This window comes from Cryptococcus neoformans, chromosome 7, assembly GCF_000149385.1.
Source record: "Cryptococcus neoformans var. neoformans B-3501A chromosome 7, whole genome shotgun sequence".
In the NCBI taxonomy this organism is placed as follows: Eukaryota; Fungi; Basidiomycota; class Tremellomycetes; order Tremellales; family Cryptococcaceae; genus Cryptococcus; species Cryptococcus deneoformans.
The window spans coordinates 1,232,890-1,250,389 of record NC_009183.1 but is presented as its reverse complement, the minus strand read 5'-3'; the positions used below and the strand labels follow the sequence as shown (position 1 = coordinate 1,250,389).

At 49.5% G+C, this 17,500-nt stretch overlaps 6 protein-coding genes across 6 annotated transcripts in view; 1 reads left to right on the top strand and 5 right to left on the bottom strand.

Moving 5' to 3' along the window:
- Positions 1 to 802, bottom strand: part of CNBG4180 (hypothetical protein) — a gene marked incomplete at both ends in the record, with an annotated part of 1,499 nt that extends 697 nt beyond the window's left edge. The window contains 3 exons of the mRNA XM_769025.1: positions 1 to 80; positions 141 to 272; positions 385 to 802. The exon at positions 1 to 80 is cut by the window's left edge and continues 572 nt beyond it. Coding sequence (XP_774118.1) covers positions 1 to 80; positions 141 to 272; positions 385 to 802 — 630 coding nt within the window. The remainder of the gene's footprint in view (positions 81 to 140; positions 273 to 384) is intronic.
- Positions 803 to 1,949: 1,147 nt separating this feature from the next.
- Positions 1,950 to 6,401, bottom strand: CNBG4170 (hypothetical protein; the record flags this gene model as incomplete). Its single annotated transcript, XM_769024.1, has 11 exons — positions 1,950 to 1,965; positions 2,045 to 2,216; positions 2,302 to 2,325; positions 2,388 to 2,496; positions 2,557 to 2,784; positions 2,840 to 2,993; positions 3,068 to 3,186; positions 3,291 to 5,963; positions 6,021 to 6,111; positions 6,162 to 6,314; positions 6,385 to 6,401. The coding sequence occupies 11 exons, from the start codon at positions 6,399 to 6,401 to the stop codon at positions 1,950 to 1,952; spliced, it is 3,756 nt and encodes a 1,251-aa protein (XP_774117.1).
- Positions 6,402 to 8,073: 1,672 nt separating this feature from the next.
- Positions 8,074 to 11,338, bottom strand: CNBG4160 (hypothetical protein; the record flags this gene model as incomplete). The annotated part of the gene is made up of 11 exons (XM_769023.1): positions 8,074 to 8,419; positions 8,472 to 8,927; positions 8,991 to 9,060; positions 9,133 to 9,227; positions 9,280 to 9,370; positions 9,462 to 9,627; positions 9,684 to 9,707; positions 9,775 to 10,169; positions 10,231 to 10,482; positions 10,535 to 10,956; positions 11,016 to 11,338. The coding sequence occupies 11 exons, from the start codon at positions 11,336 to 11,338 to the stop codon at positions 8,074 to 8,076; spliced, it is 2,640 nt and encodes an 879-aa protein (XP_774116.1).
- Positions 11,339 to 11,694: 356 nt separating this feature from the next.
- On the bottom strand, positions 11,695 to 12,729 carry CNBG4150 (hypothetical protein; the record flags this gene model as incomplete). The annotated part of the gene is made up of 3 exons (XM_769022.1): positions 11,695 to 12,329; positions 12,398 to 12,548; positions 12,622 to 12,729. The coding sequence occupies 3 exons, from the start codon at positions 12,727 to 12,729 to the stop codon at positions 11,695 to 11,697; spliced, it is 894 nt and encodes a 297-aa protein (XP_774115.1).
- Positions 12,730 to 13,906: 1,177 nt separating this feature from the next.
- On the bottom strand, positions 13,907 to 14,933 carry CNBG4140 (hypothetical protein; the record flags this gene model as incomplete). Its single annotated transcript, XM_769021.1, has 3 exons — positions 13,907 to 14,553; positions 14,622 to 14,772; positions 14,826 to 14,933. 3 exons carry the CDS (start codon positions 14,931 to 14,933, stop codon positions 13,907 to 13,909), a joined length of 906 nt encoding a protein of 301 aa, XP_774114.1.
- A 530-nt stretch (positions 14,934 to 15,463) lies between these two features.
- CNBG4130 (hypothetical protein) overlaps positions 15,464 to 17,500 on the top strand; it is a gene marked incomplete at both ends in the record, with an annotated part of 2,975 nt that continues 938 nt past the window's right edge. The window contains 4 exons of the mRNA XM_769020.1: positions 15,464 to 15,699; positions 15,758 to 16,033; positions 16,082 to 16,449; positions 16,496 to 17,500. The exon at positions 16,496 to 17,500 is cut by the window's right edge and continues 85 nt beyond it. Coding sequence (XP_774113.1) covers positions 15,464 to 15,699; positions 15,758 to 16,033; positions 16,082 to 16,449; positions 16,496 to 17,500 — 1,885 coding nt within the window. The remainder of the gene's footprint in view (positions 15,700 to 15,757; positions 16,034 to 16,081; positions 16,450 to 16,495) is intronic.

The window sequence follows — 17,500 nt, the reverse complement described above, 5'->3', positions numbered from 1 at the left end:
AACATGGTTGACGAAGGAGACGACGTATTCGGAGAAAGTACCGTCGGTGGTATAGCCAGAGAGCTTGACGTTGGGACAGTCTACAATGGTGAGTCAATCATTAACTGCGCTTGCTGGCTCTGAATAGTATATTGACTTACTCATCTCATAGCCGCGTCGACAAAGCTCACAGCTGAGACAGCTGTCGGCGAGCCACTTGATACCGACTCGATCACCGAGCTTGACGGGAGAAGCAGCAGTATGGTCACCAATAGCGACGATAGTACCGACACCTGTGAAAATGGGGAAGTTCCCATTGCGTCAGCGGGGCCCCACGCCATCACACGTTTTCGTTTTGGTGCAATGACCGGACAAGAGGAGACGTCGCGCCCAAATTCGACTCACCTTCATGACCCCCGATAAGAGGATGGGATGGGGGAATAGGCCAGTCGCCAGATTTGGCGTGCAAGTCGGTATGGCAGACACCAGTGTGGGAGATTTTGACCAAACATTCGCCAGGCCTGAGCTCCGAGGCCTGCTTGACAGGGTGCTCCTTGTCAATCGCGAGCTCAGCGCCGGTAGTTTTGACAACAGCGGCAATCTGGGTTTTGGGGATGGTGAAGTTAGAGAGAGTAGACATGTTTGCTTTGGTTGTATGGATAATACGAGATGTGGTTGCGGATATAGATGGATGGTGAAGAAAAGGGGCAGAAAGACGTGTGGAGATGGGTCTTATATGCGTTGAGTTCGGAGGCAAACGGGTAATAATGGACTTGAGGGCTGTGGTGAAGGTCGAGATTCGCCTGGAAGAAATCGTCATCATATAATCTCTAGACCGCAGTTGGGACGGTTTATTGCGGTTTCGGCCGGCGGTAAAATATTGTTCTTTTGTTATAGTATGGGAACGTGGTAAGGTACCGCTGATGATAGTGAAGCAAAAGACCAGGGTTATTCACAAGCCGGCGGAAAGAGTCGGTCACGAGGGGGTTGGAAATGAAGTCAAGATGCGTGGAGATGGTAAGTAGTATTATATGATTCTTTAACGAGTGTGGGGAAGGTTCTCGAAACGAGCTCTTATATCCAGCTCGCTCCCACAACGGTGCTGAGAACGGTGCGCCGCATTTATGGCCCTTTTGTGGTGACCTGATACGAGACGGCCAATGGCCAGCGACGGACTGCCCAGGGGCGGCCTGCGAGGGTGGCGCCATACTGTAACATGAAATTCGGCAACTATTGCTATATCATCCGTCGCTCGTCGATCGTCTGTATACCGAATGCCGACGAACGTCTTTTCCGGCGTTCCTCCTTTAGCTGCCTTCCATTACCTTCTATGCATGATCACCATCCAGAGACATAAATGCACTATCCGAGATCATCCTCGTACCATGCACAAGACGTCGAAGGATTGTTGCTATGCTGCTGCTGCTTTCGGAGATGTTAGGATCTTCCATGCTGATCCCGAAATTATCCCGACTTTGGTAATAAAATTCCAATTTCAACCGACTTCCCGCAAGATTATCCAGGTTTAATTACAGAACAAAAAAGATAACGGAGCGGAAGCAACTTTCGTGTATCGACTGCCGTTCTTATCCGGCTGGCTGACCGCCGATGCTAGCTGATTCCTTTCGTGCCTTGAAAGGAGGTACTTCCTTGGGATGACGTATACATTTTCTCCCTAATCTGGCAGATCCGGCAGATCTGAATATCTGAATTTCTTCTACTCATTTATTTATTACGTAATAAGGCATAGATAACGACCGATCACGGATCACCTGTACGGTGCGAAGAATCGTCGTTAGTAGGAAGAAGGCATGGGAGAAAAATAGTAAACGCAATACCAAACTTAGCATGCATGCTGTCGTTTTCTAGAAATACACGTAAAGCCATTCAAGATAATCTGTCATTCCCTTGTAGCCTTCTATTTGCCTTCCCTCTCTTTTTTTCCCTCTTCTGCCTCTGTCCTTTAATGCTTATAAGACACCTTGACTGTATTCATCGGTCAGTCACCACTTTGCTTCAAGTCAAACTGCGAGGATGGAGAACAGAAAAGGGAAAAAAGACTAACCTGTAATACTGGAAAGTATCATACAGCTTGGTATAATTGCTCCCGGTTGAGGTTACAATTAGGCGTTCCAAATATGCGTCTACAGCTTGCGTCGTGAGACCTAGTTGGAAACGTTCTCGGAAATGAGCAGCTGTCTGATCACCAAAGAGAGCAAAACAGTCGAGTTTAGAGTCTGTACGGAGAATCACAGTTTTGTCAGCTTTTATAATCTTCTAATTCTGGATCAGGCTGGAAGGCTTTGGAGAAAAAGAACGCACTCTTCTGCATGAGCTCGACAATTGCTATTCACCAAAAATCAGTAACGTCCCAGACGAAAGGAAAGTTGAGAGAGAGATGAGCGTACTGATCAAACTATCTGAATGTTTCCTTGCAGCTTCGAATCCTTCCTTGAACAGCTTCTTGAAGTACGCATAACCAGGACTATCCAATCCTCCCATGATATCCACATACTCCTATTATCGTTGTCAGCAACCAACGCGCGCAGAGAGAGGAGAAAAAGAGAGAGTCCTCACCATAAGCATCTTGAAAGGTGCCGCCTCAAATCCCATATTTCCCGGCGAGTTACTTAACATGAACCCAAAGTCAATATGGATCAAGTGCCCATCCTGGTCTACGAGAATGTTCCCGTTATGCCGATCTTTGATCTGAAGGAGGTACGTGATGATAGAGTAACCTGCGAGAGAACGGATAAAATTGCGTTGGGCACGAGCGAATCGACCGGAATCGGGTTTACCGAATGTCTAGAAAGTTTATCAGCTGAATTGCAGGAAGGGGGAAAGGGAAAAGGTGGCTCACGTTGACGTAGTGGTCCATCAAGGACACATGCCCGATAGGCCCTCCTTCAGCCAATCGCTTGGCATATTCTCCCTTCTTGATAGAATGTACAGACACCGCATCCGTCACAGTCTCCACCAATCCAGATGTTTCACCGGTAATAAGGATTCGGAAGCTGCCAAAAGATATATTAACGACCCCACCTCGAAGCGACTGTGAAATGGCAAATCAATAAAAACAAGAACTTACAATCTGGCCCAGCAATCACAATTTTCCTCTTTCCAAATTCGGCTGAACCGTTCAATCAATTGCGTTGCAAGTTGCTCCTGCCTTAGATCCGCACCTGTCTTGACGATCACTGAGATGACCTAAAATCCCTTATCAGCCCGATCCTTTCTAGTCAAAGGGAACAGAATTTCCATCAAGTATAGCGGCGGAAACAAGGAGTGAAAAGGAGAAAAGTGAAACCCACATCCCAGTTCGCCAGATGGCCCCACGGACTTCCAGCCCTTATCCTGCTCTTCTTCGCTGACCAACTTTCCCTGAATACAGCTGCCGACGGATCTGCTTTGTTCAACTCTCTCCTCACAATCCCTTCGTCTTCCGCTGTACCATGTTCATGATCATGCTCATATCCGCCTTCACCTCCTCCAGACGTTTCAGCTGTGGGGATGTGTATATCCGCACCAGGCGGTCGATCTGTCATACGTTCCACTCGTTCTTCTTCAAGAGCCATCATCTCGAGCATGATCCGTTCTCTTATCGCTGCCGCTTGTGCTGCTGCGAGCTTCAGTTTACCTCCCGCCGATCCATCTGGCTTCCCACCAGTTTCTTCCCCTCCACCTCCTCCACCACCGCCTGGAGTCCTTATCCACCCTGTACCCGGTATCCATCCACCCCCACTTTGGTTCTCTGGTGCATTCGGTATAAGTGAAGCGTTCAATTGAGCAAGCATGACGGCCGCTGTGCGCATACGTTCCGAATAATCTTCGAGAGTGATTGCCCTCTTTGGTCCGGGGGTGGAAGGGCTTTGACCTTGAGCTTGAACCAAGCCAGGGGTGAAGGCAGACGAGGAAGATGGAGAAGGTGAGGTAAACCCCGATTTAACTGATGGGAAGCCAGGTGTAGACGGTCCGGATTTACCTATCTCACTTCCTGTTGCCGTTCCCGTGGGGGAGGTTGCGTATTGCCCCACATCGCCCATCGCACCCGCTCCTATCCCCGCACTCGCACCCACACTCACACCTGAGCTGGTTATTCGCCCAGGGACAGGTGACCCCCGATCCCACGCTTTCATATCCAAATCCCTGTTCTTCGGCCCACTCGGTAAGGGGATAATTTCAGACAAGTCGGGAATCTCGTCATGGATGGAGAGAGTACCGTAAAGTTGTTCGACAAGGTCCACCTCTTCTGGAGGGGTAGGCTGGGGGGTACCAGCAGTGGTAGTGGTGGCGGCGATGGTAGATAGAGGTGTTTGAGAAGGTGGTTTGGAAGAGTTTGCGACTGGAGCTGGGACAGGAGAAGGCGGGATGGCAGGGATAGAATCAGGCATGAGACTTCCGAAGCCTTCTCCTTTCCCTTTTCCTTTTTTACTCCCTAATCCCCATTCCTGTCGACAATTACTGTACCCTCCATTACGTACTCTGGCGCCAGCACCAGCTTCACGTCCGTTTCCATCTACTCCCAATGTCCCATCCCTTTTCCTCCTTTTTCTATCCTCCGCTACCACGATTTTCTTCAACAACTCCCTATTTTCCCTTCTCGTCGGGTCAAAATCGAGATCCCCTTGGAGGATCTCGACGTGTAACAAGTACGGTGCTCTTTCTGCCGAGTTGAGGACGACGGAATCGCCTGGTGAGATACGCACAACTCGAGAGTGACCGCCTGGGACGGCGGAACCGCGCGGATGGTATGCTCGATTTTTTGCCGACGAAGAGGGGTTGTTCGATCCAGATGAGGGTGATGGGCTCAAGGTGGATGAAGAAGAGGAAGGAGAAAGGGTGTGATCGGCAGTACACCATAGAGGCATGCACACTTCGGCTGGGAGGTTGTGGTTCAAACTCGTCAATTCTGCTCTCAAAGCACTAACCCGCGCCGGTTTAGGAATGACCAATAATCTATTACTGATATCTTCCAATAATAGCAAGAACCTCACTTCGCTCCTACAGTAATGACTTGTGAGGAGTTGTCTTTGCGCAGAGAGCGAGTAGGTCGCGAGAATGGCTTCCGCTGTGGGTGGTCCTCCAGAGTAATGATAGGGGTTATAAGACGATGAACGGGGTAAAGAAGGCACGGAATGGAAAGGTTGGTGTACAGATTTAGGTGGAGTAGGGGATCGGTCATTGAACAGTTGACCGAATGGGTCTGAACCCTTTCGGCGAGAAATGCCGCCATTCTTTTCCTTTTCCCTTTCCTTCTCATCGGGCATGTCGATCACGGAGAAAGGAGTAAGTGCAGATGGAGATCGGGGTGGAGAATAGAGGTTGGGCGCTGTTTGAGCGGGGCCAGTGATTGCGAGATTGACGGTTGATTTGGCGAATTTAACATTCGACTTGTACCCTTGACCTTGGGTATTCTCATTACTCTGCGCTCGCCCATCTTCCTCTTCCGACTCACTATCATCCTCTTTCTCCTCCTTCTCATTCTCATTTTCCTTTCTCCTCCTTTCCACATTTTCAGGCCTGACATCCGCTCCACCACCCGTATCCACTTCCACCCTATCCCTTCCACTTGTCAGATCGTCCATCGGTCGGCGACCTTGGATGAGAGCCCATTCGCCTACGAGGGGGACTAGAGCGGGCATACCGGGTATACCAGCGAACATGACGCCCATACCCACCAACGCCGCTGCTGCATGTGAGTTCACTCTCCCCTGGCCAAACCTTTGTCCTTGCCTTTGGCCCTCGTCAATTTGAATGCCGGTAGAGTTAGAACCAGAGCCAGGGAGGGAAGAGAGCACGCCCAAGGCAGAGGTAGACGGCGAATGCGGTAAAGAGCGGTAAGGCGAGCGCGACGGTTCTGGGGGATCACCAAAAATGATGGCATGGCAACGGTGCAGGACGCGTTGGCAGATTGCGAACGGGACAGGATCCGTCTGCCGGGTTGGGATGAGGTCTCGGAGAGCGGCTTGCATGAACCAGAATGTCTAAGGTCGGCGCTGAGCACTTGGTTCCTTTTGTTGTCAGGAGGAAGATAGACGTACGAGCATGGCAGAGTGGGTGCTTTCCTCTGCTCGAGCGATGATGAACGACTCGAGAGCATTGGATTGGGTAGGGTAAGTCAGTAACAAATGGCTACTCTTTTTCAGCTGTTACCCTCCCCTACGTGCAGAAACGAAACATACCATATCTGGGGCCAATAAAACTCAACTTCTTCGGCAGGCATCCTCTTCATTCGCCAGCAGAGATAGTGGGATATACCAATAGAGTCGGGATAGGTCTTGAGGTACTGCATGGCGATGGAGATGGAGAAGTAGGGGGAGAGGAACAGGCGGAGGCTAGAAAAAGGCATGATTTAGGTTACCCGAGTCTACTTGACATCATGATAGAGAGAGGATCAGGACGTACAGTAATGCGTGAGACATGGTGGGCAAATCATGTATTACTCGTCAAAAGGCGTTCGAGTTTTCAAGATGTGCTGTAGTCTAGATCTGAGAGCAGTGATTGCCGAGGGTTGCCGCTGCTCGCTGTACTGGGGGAATAGAGGGAATGTATATTTTTTTGGGATACTCTCTATTTCTGAGCGATGTAGCCCCAGCGATGGACGACGTTTTGCGGATGTATGTATACGAAGAACAAGCGAAGTAGTGCTGACAACGCGCGGAGACACTGTCCTGGCGACCCGTTTGGCGACGACGAGCCACAATGTGGTGACAAAAACCACTATTCATACATGCTACAACAAGATGCATAGTTTGGCATATCAACTAAAAAGACTACCGATTCCATCCCTCTTCATCATCCCCAATTGAAAATTTCCCTCCCTCTTCATTTGAATTGTCCTCATACTCATCCTCACTTATGCTAACATCCCCAGCCTCACCATTCTTCGCCTGGCCCGCTGCAGCACTCTTCATCGAGCGACGACCTTTGTTTCCGGACTTTTCATCTCTAAATGGGTTTTCCTTGGCGTTAGAGTTCAGGTTGGAGTTGAAATTGGGGAATGACGAAGAACCCGTGGAAAACCTCGTTATGGGCATACTCCCGAATCCAGCACCCGCTCCATCATTGTCATCGCCAATAGGGCTCGCAGACAATGGTTCATCTCGATGAGACAGTTCTGGCAAGTTTGAAAGGGCGTGAGACGGCAAAGAATCGGTGGATACATTGTTGGTTATGAATGAATGTGTAGGCGGCTACGTATTCCAAATGTCTCGCATTAGTACTGGGCATCATGGAAGAGTATAGTATTGCAGCAGCTGGTCATGGAAACAGAGAAAGAAGGACTTACGCCGTCTTCTGATAATCGGATCCCAGTTTCACCTCTTGGCATACTACCATTCAGTTCTGTCAGTCAGGGATATATCCAATAACTCATAGTCCTTTATGCACGACTATACCAGGCCAAACTCATGGCTGATAGGTCCATAGATTGATCTGACCTCTGCTGCACTTGGCATTTCATAATACTCACCTAAGAGGAATCCCGACATCCCCCGCCCTTTGTCTCCTAAGCCAGTAGATATACCCCGCAGCAGGGAGGACAATGAAGATGAGAACAAGGAAGAGCCACGACGACATAGCTGTAATTCTGGTACTTTAACTTTGGCGTTGATGCGTTCAGTGGGTGATAAACCAAGTTTGGCACTGGTCGATAGATTGTTGAGAGAGGAGCAGTAAAAGTAGAAAGGGACTGAAATAAGGAAGAAAGGAAGAGGTGACGTCCGACAGATGGTGCGTTCACATCCCACCGTAGGGGAGAAACGCGTCGCTTCGAGTATATATTATTATTGGCTGTGCATCTACTTTCGTTTGTACAGGTATTGTACTCTGCCAACCCCTTGCATGTACAAACACAGTGGTATGATGTATAAGTAAAACAGCTTATAGCATAGATCAGTAACTACGGGATGCAGTGCGCTTTTAGACTAGCACCACAACATGGCATTATTATATATACTCGTCTATAATTGGTCTCGGAAAGAAGAGACATAATAGCACGAATACATGTCATGGGCGAGATTACAAAGCCATAGACAAATGTGACCCCTCAGACCCCTTTTCTTCAACTTTCTGCAAATAGCCAACGCCAAATGATCAGTGGTCAATGTCCATATCCTCCTCTACTTTCCCTTGCGGTTGTGATATCTTCTCTTTGTCGAGCTTCGGTCCCCAAACTGTCTTCTTCTCCACAAAGGTGGTTTCCTGACTCTCTTCAATAACCGTACCATCGTCCAGTTCCCGCATACGTTTACGAGTCTGCTTCACGAGCATTGTCGTCAATTCTGCTTGTTCGTTTTCGTTTGCACCCCCATTCGCACTCGCACCCGGGCTAGCGCCAGGGCCAGAACCTGAGATAGCGTCGGAAGAAGATGTGCTAGGGCGAGGTAATTGGACGGTTGTCGTTTCTATTTGAGGGGATTGTCTGTTTTCTGACCATGCTCTGGAATCAAATTAGCTTCAAGTTCAAAGTGGATTGTGGGAAAGGGACTCACGGAGGGTGGAAATCCCAAGTTCGAGATATTGCCTTCTTATCAAACACTTTACTCAACCGATCCCTTTTCCTGCTAACCTCCTTCCCCTTGATTTTCACGCTCCCATTCGCGGTGCCATTGGACTTGAACTCCTCCGCCTCGACACCAGACGCCTCCTCCCCTAATAAACCCAACGCTCCCAACTCTCTCTCCACCCTCCACTTCAGCTCCTTTGCTAGTCCCTCGGGATCCTTGACGATATCTCCCGGTATCCTATCGTGTACCAGTTTCCGAGCTTTATCTTCCGCCTCGGGGTCCTCGAGAATTCCCGTTTGGGAGACGAGGAAATTGGCAAGATAGGAGAGACATTGGAGGACGCGGAAATGTGGCGGTTTCGGAGTGGTGGTTGCTCGAGGGCGGTAGGCACGAAGATGACGGAGGTCGCTACAGTATTTATCGGCGACGTACCAGCAGAGCCTGGAAATGACCAAAGATCATCAATGAATGGATCGCACAAAACTGTAGGGGGAAATGACGTACCGGTCAAACATGGGAAAACGGAATCTCTGAGGGACTTTAGTATCGATCTCAATCTGACGTAGTCGTAATTCTTTACCAGACGAAAATGAAAGTGTCAGTGACAATCGAATTGCGCGGGGCATTCAAGCATCTGAAAACCCACGAGTATCAACGTTATACGAATGCAGGAAATTCCCTCCAAAAACGATAGAGTCCATGGGTGTATAAACGGCGTGGATGTAACCTGTCGGTATTATCCTAGACAAGCCCGTCAGGTAACACGCGCTTTTTTGTCATAACTATCACTTACATCGTATCACCAGCGTGCAATTCCACCTTTCGGACTTCGTCAACCATGTCGCCCAACCATGTATCTTGCTGTTTCTCGTAGGAACCAGACCCTAAGATATGGATTCAGCTGGGGGATCCGCGAGGTAAGAAATAAGGAGTAAGGGATAAGGGGCTAGGCGATTTTGTGAGAGTTTGACGTACACTCTGCGTAGGCTTTGAGGTTTTGTTCGGTGGGCTTGACGAAAAAGAAGACCTGAGAATGGTATGAGCCGGGAGAGAAGAACGACACAAAGCAGGAGAGTTTTACCTTTGCGCCGGAATGGATCGTGTAATATACAGAGCTTGCGGCAAAATCAACGTGCCAGTCCTATAGGCGATCCATTAACGGATAAATCTACCAGAGCAATTATAGTTGTAGCTTACTGTCCACGCACCCTTCATACCCATCTGAATTCCGAAAATCAGTTCGTTGTAAATATCTTCCGACAGATCAGTTTGAAGTGCAGGAACCTACGAGGCAATAAAGTTGGACCTTGGGGTAAGGCGTGTTTGTTTTCTCTTTCAAACCTTCAAGATCCTCTTCAATCTCGCCCCCGGCATTATCCCCTTCGGTTAAGTGGCTTCCCTCCTTTCTTATCTCACTGCTTTCTCTGCTATCATTCCCCCTACCCTTCTCCTTCACATCCTTCCCTCCCGCTCCGGCACTGAATCTCCAAAAATTGTCCACCCAGTCGATCTCTCTGACGATCTTGGGCGGCTTCACCTTTTTGGCTAGTTCTGTACCGGATATTTCGAGGGAGATAACGTTGTAGACCTTGGGGTTGCGGACACTGGTATTTCCAGAAGATGATTGAATATATTCGGCCCATTTCTGAAGGGTCCATTGTGAAGAGTGCTGAGAGGAGACGTCTACAGTAACCTTAACAATTAGTATCTATGATCGTTGTGTTGAGAGTAAAAAGGGGCATACCAATCACATCTACCATTCGATCTGGACCGACCAGATTAGCCACATCCTGCACGGTCAAGTCCTTCGACGGTAAATGTCCTCCTAGACTTGAGAATCCGCCATTTTCCGGCCTGACGATGAGCGGCTCCCTATCGGGACCCCAGAATCGAGTTGGTAGTAGATCAGGCGAAATAGAAGAAGGTTGCCCGGGTAAAGGTTGTGACTCCAGCCACGCACGCGTCAAAAGTTTCCCAGGAAGAGCAGGGTAGTTGGCTATACATGTTTTGATCAACCCTCGCCTATCCAGTAAAATTGATTGACTGACCGTCTAAGATTGTTCGTCCATACTTCTCAGGATCCGCAATCAACTCCAACCATTGATGAGTAGGCGTAGCAATCGAGTTGTTCAAGTTGCGGTAATCAATTTGGGCAGTTTTTCGTTTCGGTCGCCCTTGAGGAGCATCCGAAGCAGGTGTCCCCGCAGTACTCTCCGCTTGTTGCTCCCTCTCGCTCTTCATATCAATCTCAGGTGACGCTGTTTCCTGACCTTTTGTACTGGTGCGAGGTCGCTTGATATTGGACTTGAGTAGAGGAGCTGAAGTGCTTGCAGACCTTTTAAGAGGCTTTCCAGCTTGATCGATGTCTTTAGGTTGAATCGATGCTCGCTTCATAGTGGCAACTAGTGGATGCCGAGGGGGGCGAGGGTTCGACGGCGAAGTTGAGCGAGCCAGACAAGGGGCACAATACCTGATCCCCAGTGGCTGATTGTCAGATGTGAAAAACCTAGTCATGAGAAATACGCATACCATTTTCCTATCCACTCAACCCAATTCGTCCATGCCCCTTCGTCGCCAAAGTTCGTCTCGACTGTCGAAATAATCTCTTTGGGTATCGTCCCTCTCCACTTCTCATCACCAAGGAATAAACAAGCCGAGTGATACCACTCATCACATTTGTTACACGCTACCCATATGAAGTCGATGTCTTCGTTTGTCTTGCCTTCTTCTGTGATAGAGGGAGGCTGAGGCGGACCGGTTTCTCGACATAAAGGACAAGGCTCCGGAGGTGTCTTCACGCCAGTAGCTTGAGGAGAATCGACTGCTTCTCTTTGTCCCACTTGCTCGCTCATCCTTCGTAATATGCGACGTTGGTATTAATATAGGGTGCGGGCTGGGAATATTTGGCAAAATAAGAAGAAGGAGTAGGGTAGAGTGAAGGATTCGTTGACTTCTTCTGGCCGTCAGTCGTAACAACAACATCGGGCCCGGTTAATGGCATCAGTTAATGTCATCTTACGTAAACATTTTAGTAATGACGCATTTGTGTATGACGGACTCCATGTCTCTTCTATTCTTTTCGTTATTGGGACCAGGATAACGGCTCAACAATAAACAGAGCGAGCTTAGGGGTGCAAATCCAAAGGACAACTAGGCAAGGATAAAACTGGAGTATGACAGTCACACTTGCATCACGGAAGTTTCCAATCTACTCTTTGAAGTAAGTCTGGCTACTTTCTAAATCAGCCAACAAGCCCTGCTCCTTCGGCTCCCAGCCCAACCATTCTCTAGTCAATTTGGAGCTACCGATAAAGTCCATTTTTACAAACATCCCAAGCCAACTATAATACTCCCCAACTTTTTCGTCTGCCACACTCTTTGTCTCAACGCCAAGCTTCTTACCAATGACCTCCGCAATCTGCTTAAACGGAATACCCTCGTCTTGGACACCATGCAGGATCTTACCACCTTCCAAGGTCTTACTCTCAATGACGGCCTTATAGAGTTGGGCAGCATCCTTGACGTGTACTGCAGGCCAGTGATTGTCTCCTTTACCAACGTAGGCAGCAACACCCTTCTGGCGGGATTGGTCGATGATAAGAGGGATGAACCCCTTGTCGAAATCGCCGTGGACAGTGAAAGGAAGCCGGATGACAGCAGTACGGACGCCTTGGGACGTATACTCGAAAAGAACATTTTCGGCTTCAGCACGAGGGCCGTACTTGCCGACGTCGAGTTCGGTGCAGATCCTGATGCCGGGGCTAGGAATCCCAGAAGTGGTGACTAGGGGCTTGTTGGTACCTTTGAGACCGGAGGCAAGTGCTCGGATAGCTGCGTAGTCGACTATAGGGGAACATCTGTAAGAACTTGGACCAGACAATGGGTTTACATGTAAGAACATATAAACTTACTTTGCGCAGGTTTACCTCCATAATCGGAGAAGTCGTGGATATAAGCCAAGTGAATAACGGCGTCCGCCTCAGAAGCCGCTTTTGTAAGGACTTCAGTGTCTTCGAGAGACGCGAGAATGACGGTGACGCCTTGACGCTCAAGTTTCTTGGCCTAACTCTCAGGAATTAGCTCGAACGGCCGACATTAATGGAAAAGGGGCAGGGAACAGATGGCAAGGACTTACGGAGGCATCGGACCGCGCGATAGCTGTGAGCTGGTGCCCTGCCTCGAGAAGAAGAGCAGTCACATGGGAACCAATGTAGCCGCTAGCACCGGTGAGAAATACTTTCATCCTGAGATTGGTCTGAATGCTGTCAAGTACTGGGAAGAGACGGGTCAAGAGAGGAGTGAGGTACTCCTTGGACGGAATTGGTTGGAGGTGGAGTACATGAAGTGGGTGGACATTCTGGCCTGGGTTTATATATCTGTCAGAGTAGCGAAGCCCGCGTGAGAACACCGAGCCGAGTATCTATGTCGGTGTATAGCAATCTGAACTAACTGACCTTTTATGCTCGCCGAAGCCGAGGTTACTAGTCAGTGTACATTTGTTATTCGTTGCCACTGATAACAAGTATGTGACCGGAGTTCAATTGCGACTCCGGCGGAGCACAGGCCGTTCCCCGTCCTTCTTGTTGTAGCATACGGTCTTGCGTGTTGTGTTGTGTTGTGGGGGGGGCATTCCTATCCACATCTCTGTTGCAAGTCCTGATCAGAATCATGTTTAACAACAGTATAGAATACATACATTGAACCACTGGGATGAAGAAATTACTGTCATTCTCAGGTCGCAAACTGTCCCCCGACCCCCCCGCCCGACCTTCCGATGATACGTGATGAGTGAGACCGAAGCAACGTGAAAGGAGGCGAAGCTTATCAGTTATCATCAGAACTGCCCTCCTGACTGCCGCTGGCCGAGCCCGTACGCATCTTAAGATCTTTATATCGTTATTAAGCATAAGAAGAATAATGTCACTGAAACCTCGGCTTTGAGGATTGGGAGACTTCGGCCAGATGGATAGGCTCGGAAGAACTTGTGCAATCTATACAATTGATTGTTGTAGAACCTCTGAAATACTCTTGAAAGGGATCTTTCCATCTTGGACAGCATGCAAAATCTCTCCACCTTTCAGCACCTTCACTCTCCATGGCCAGCCTATAAACCTGCGCCGCATCCTTAACATGTACTGCCGGCAAGTGATTCCGCCGAACTGAATATGGGCCCCCCGCCGAAAGGAGCCGGATAAAGAGGTTTATCTGGATTACATAAAGGGATTTCCTTTGGAAGCAGATGCAGCTTCCGGTAGGAGTTAGTAAAGGAACGACGAAGAAGATATGGCGCTGATCCTCAATTCCAGATTTTTTTGCCCTATATTGGTGTGAGGTAACCAAAACAGGGCACAGATGCATTTGACTTTCGTCCAGCTCTTTGTTAATTGATTCACACATATGGCGAAATTGTCAAGTTGTTATTAATACTTGCTACCACTACCAGTCGCAAAGTAGGTTTCACTAGTCTCCAAATCCTCCAGCAATGTCTTCTCCTTGGGTTCCCAGCCTAGCCGCTCCCTCGTCAACGTGCTCGTGCCAGTAATATCCGCTTGAACAAAAGGACCCAGGAAAGTATAGAAAGTTGCAGCTTCCTCTGGCATAATACTCTTTGTCTCAACACCAATTTTGTTCGCAATGAGCTCCATCAACTTTTTGGACTCGACCCCTTCATCATGTACCGCATGCAGAACCTCTCCACCTTTCAGTATCTTGCTCTCAATCGCCAACTTGTACACCTGCACCGCATCCTTCACATGCACCGCCGCCCAATGCGTCTTGCCTTCTCCCACATAAGCAGCCACACCATTCTTGCGAGACTGGGCGATAACGTGTGGTACAAAGGCTTTGTCATTGTCACCATGGACGTTGGGCAGACGAACAATACCCGTTCGCACCCCTTGGGAAGTATACTCGAGAAGGGTCCTTTCGGCTTGGGCGCGGGGACCAAACGTGGCCGGGTCGAGCTCTGTAGCGTAGGGGGTACCGAAAGGAAGGGCAGAAGTTGTAAGAAGGGGTTTGTCGGTGCCTTTGAGGCCCTCTGCCAAAGCGCGGATTGCAGCGTTATCCACTTGAAAGTTTCAAGTTATTATCCCACAGAGTCAAATGTACTTCCAGAAGGATAGAAGATGGGCTAACCTCGGATAGGTGTACCGTCGTGGTTCCCAAAGTCGTGGATATAAGCTAGATGGATGACAGCATCCGCCTCGGAAGCGGCCTTGGTGAGGATGTCGACATCTTCAAGTGATCCACGAACGACTGAGATGCCTTGCTTTTCGAGTTTTTCTGCCTGAATCCATGAATCCGTGTCAACCATAACTCCTTGTGACGTATGTCACTTACACCAACGTCAGAACGAGCTAACGCGCTGAGGTCGTGTCCGGCGGAGAGTAAAATGGAAGTCAAGTGAGACCCAATGTAGCCGGTGGCACCGGTAAGAAAGACCTTCATGATGTGGTTTGGTAGAGTATGTAAGGATAGAGTTGAGCGAGTCGTTGATCGGATGGGGTATGCTGCTAGTGGTCTGTTGCAACCTCAGCGAGGACGATTGCTTTTGTAGCTGAGAAGGGGCTCGGGCATAGCGTGTCGTATGCTGGGTTTTCAATGGATGGAGGTCGGCGATAAGAATGGCGCATTTTGAGAGACTAATCAGAACCAGTTGGGCAGGAATGACATCCTCCTTTTGGGAAGGTACGTACGTATTTTCAGCCGTGATATCGTATGAGATGCCCTGCGGGCGAGTCTCTCGAGAGTCGGCGACCGAACACCGAAGTACCAGGTATGGCAGAAATGTTACGTAATTACAATATATGATGACGCTGGAAGCCAGCTCGCCGGAGATGGAGGCTGAAAGCGACACGCCTTGATGGATCGGATGAATCCGTTCTCCTTTCCACCCGCTCCACCCACGTCCCTGCCCCCGGCCCACACCAAGGCTCCTACGCCCAGCTCACAACCGTCTCCCGGCTCAACAAGCTTATATGCAACCAGCGCCCTCCTCCCATCGACACTTTTCGAACGGAAGTATTTCACCACATACCTCTCTCCACGGCCACGAAGAACTCGAATTTGAAGATGACTTTGACTATCTCTCCGTTGCCACGCCTTCTCGGCCAAATGCGTCCAAGAGGGCCGCGCCAAACAAGGGGAAAGCAGTAGAAACCACCAAATGGAAGGGAAAAGGGAAAGCTCGAAACGGTATTCCGGGTGGCGAATGGCAAGTCGCTTCTGGTACATGACACACGTGCGATAAACTGATTTGCCGGACCTCGTAGCTACCTGCTGAAGCTTCCGGGTGATCTTCTTCATACGCTGATGTCTCGCCTGTCGCCCAGGACCTTGTTGAGATTTTCCGAGACGTGCAAGTTACTGAACGAGCAAACGGAAAACGATACGGTGTGGCGGCATAGCTATGTCAACCGGTTTCTGGGCGAAGGCGTTGCCAGAGATAGCAGGCGCAGGGAAGAGATTGTGGTCCTTGCTCAGAGTTGTGTGAATGCCGCCGGAAGGGGATGGAAAAAGGAGGCATTGGGAAGGGAGGTCATGCTGGAGTATGTCGATCTGGACTGTAATGTGATTTATTGCTGACCTGTTTGCAGTCTTTGGACGAATTCCAAAACTAGCATTGTCATGCACACCCCACCAACGGGTCTTATCCATTCCATCTCACTGTACTACCCCCCTTTCCTCCCCTCAAATTCGAAAAGCCTTGTCATTGGAAAGAATCGTCAATCGACGCCCAAAGACAAAGTAGCGTACACGAGCAAGCTCGGGGAAGATGGGGACAACGTCTTGCAACCGACGACCCCAAAAATAACTCATCGGCAAAAGTACGAAGCTGTTTTGGCCGCTACGACTCGGCCTCCACCTTACATGCTCAGCGCGTCGTTGTTCATGGGAGGTGTAGTTAGGAGTGATCCCATCAGCGGCAAGGTCTCTAAAGGTTTCTGGGGACCTGGAAGGGATGGTAAGTGGAATGACCAACTACCAAGACTATATTGACGTCTTCTCAGCCAACTTCCACATTCGACCGCATATCGACCCGCTTGCTGAGCCCTCAGCCATCTATCTGCCAAGTAGATCACAATCCTTCATTCTTTGGGGTCTTCAAACGGGCAGTGTAGTTTTTACAAGCGTTCAAACTCGTAATCATGCTACCCACGGCGGTAGAGCCACTTCCGTCAATGTTTACTCCGACCCGAGAAAATCACATGAAGGTTTTGTCGTTGATATTTGGGCGCCACAAGGGCAGAATGATACTGCTCTCAAATGGATCACCGCTGGGCAAGACGGGCGAGTCAAGCTGTGGGAACTACAGTCAGGGACAATCACCAAAGTCGGCAAGCGTCAAGCAAGTCTGGTGGATGGGAACATTGATTGTGTCTTTACATCTCCTCTCGCTGAAACTGGGTTTCCCAACAGATCAGAGTTGGTCAAGAGACGGCAAGCTGGCAAGCCAGATGAAATCGTTCTGGCGAGATATGATTTGCAGCATGATATCGTAGCAGGCGTGACGGAAGATGGAGATTTACGTGTTTGGTTTGAAGCGTCAAGTGGGAATGAGAATGAGGTGCGAATCGATCTTGGATCAGCAGAAATTGAAGGGGAAGTCAAAGTCATGGAAATGATCGGTTATCGCCATCAAGACGAGGTTGCCGTCGCCGTTTTGATTCATCGACGCCGATCCCACATTCTGATGCGGCACGATATCTCCAAATCTGGCAATCACCACATTACCACTTTTTACTCCTCTGTCGGTGCCCCACTTAGCTGTATACACCCCTCACTCTTTCCCAACCTCCCGATCTCAGCGCCAAAGCACGGAAACTCCACGCCTATGCTAGCGAGGATCGTCACGCCTGGTGAGACACCTGATCCCTCCCCTCCACCTCTCGACTTGCCCTCTGGAGGGTTCTCCTCTTCCTCTACCCATTCTGAGCCAGAGTATGGGCGGTATGTCCTTGCAGGTGATGAGGCAGGCTTTGTCCATCTCTGGGCTTGGAATGGGGAGGATAATG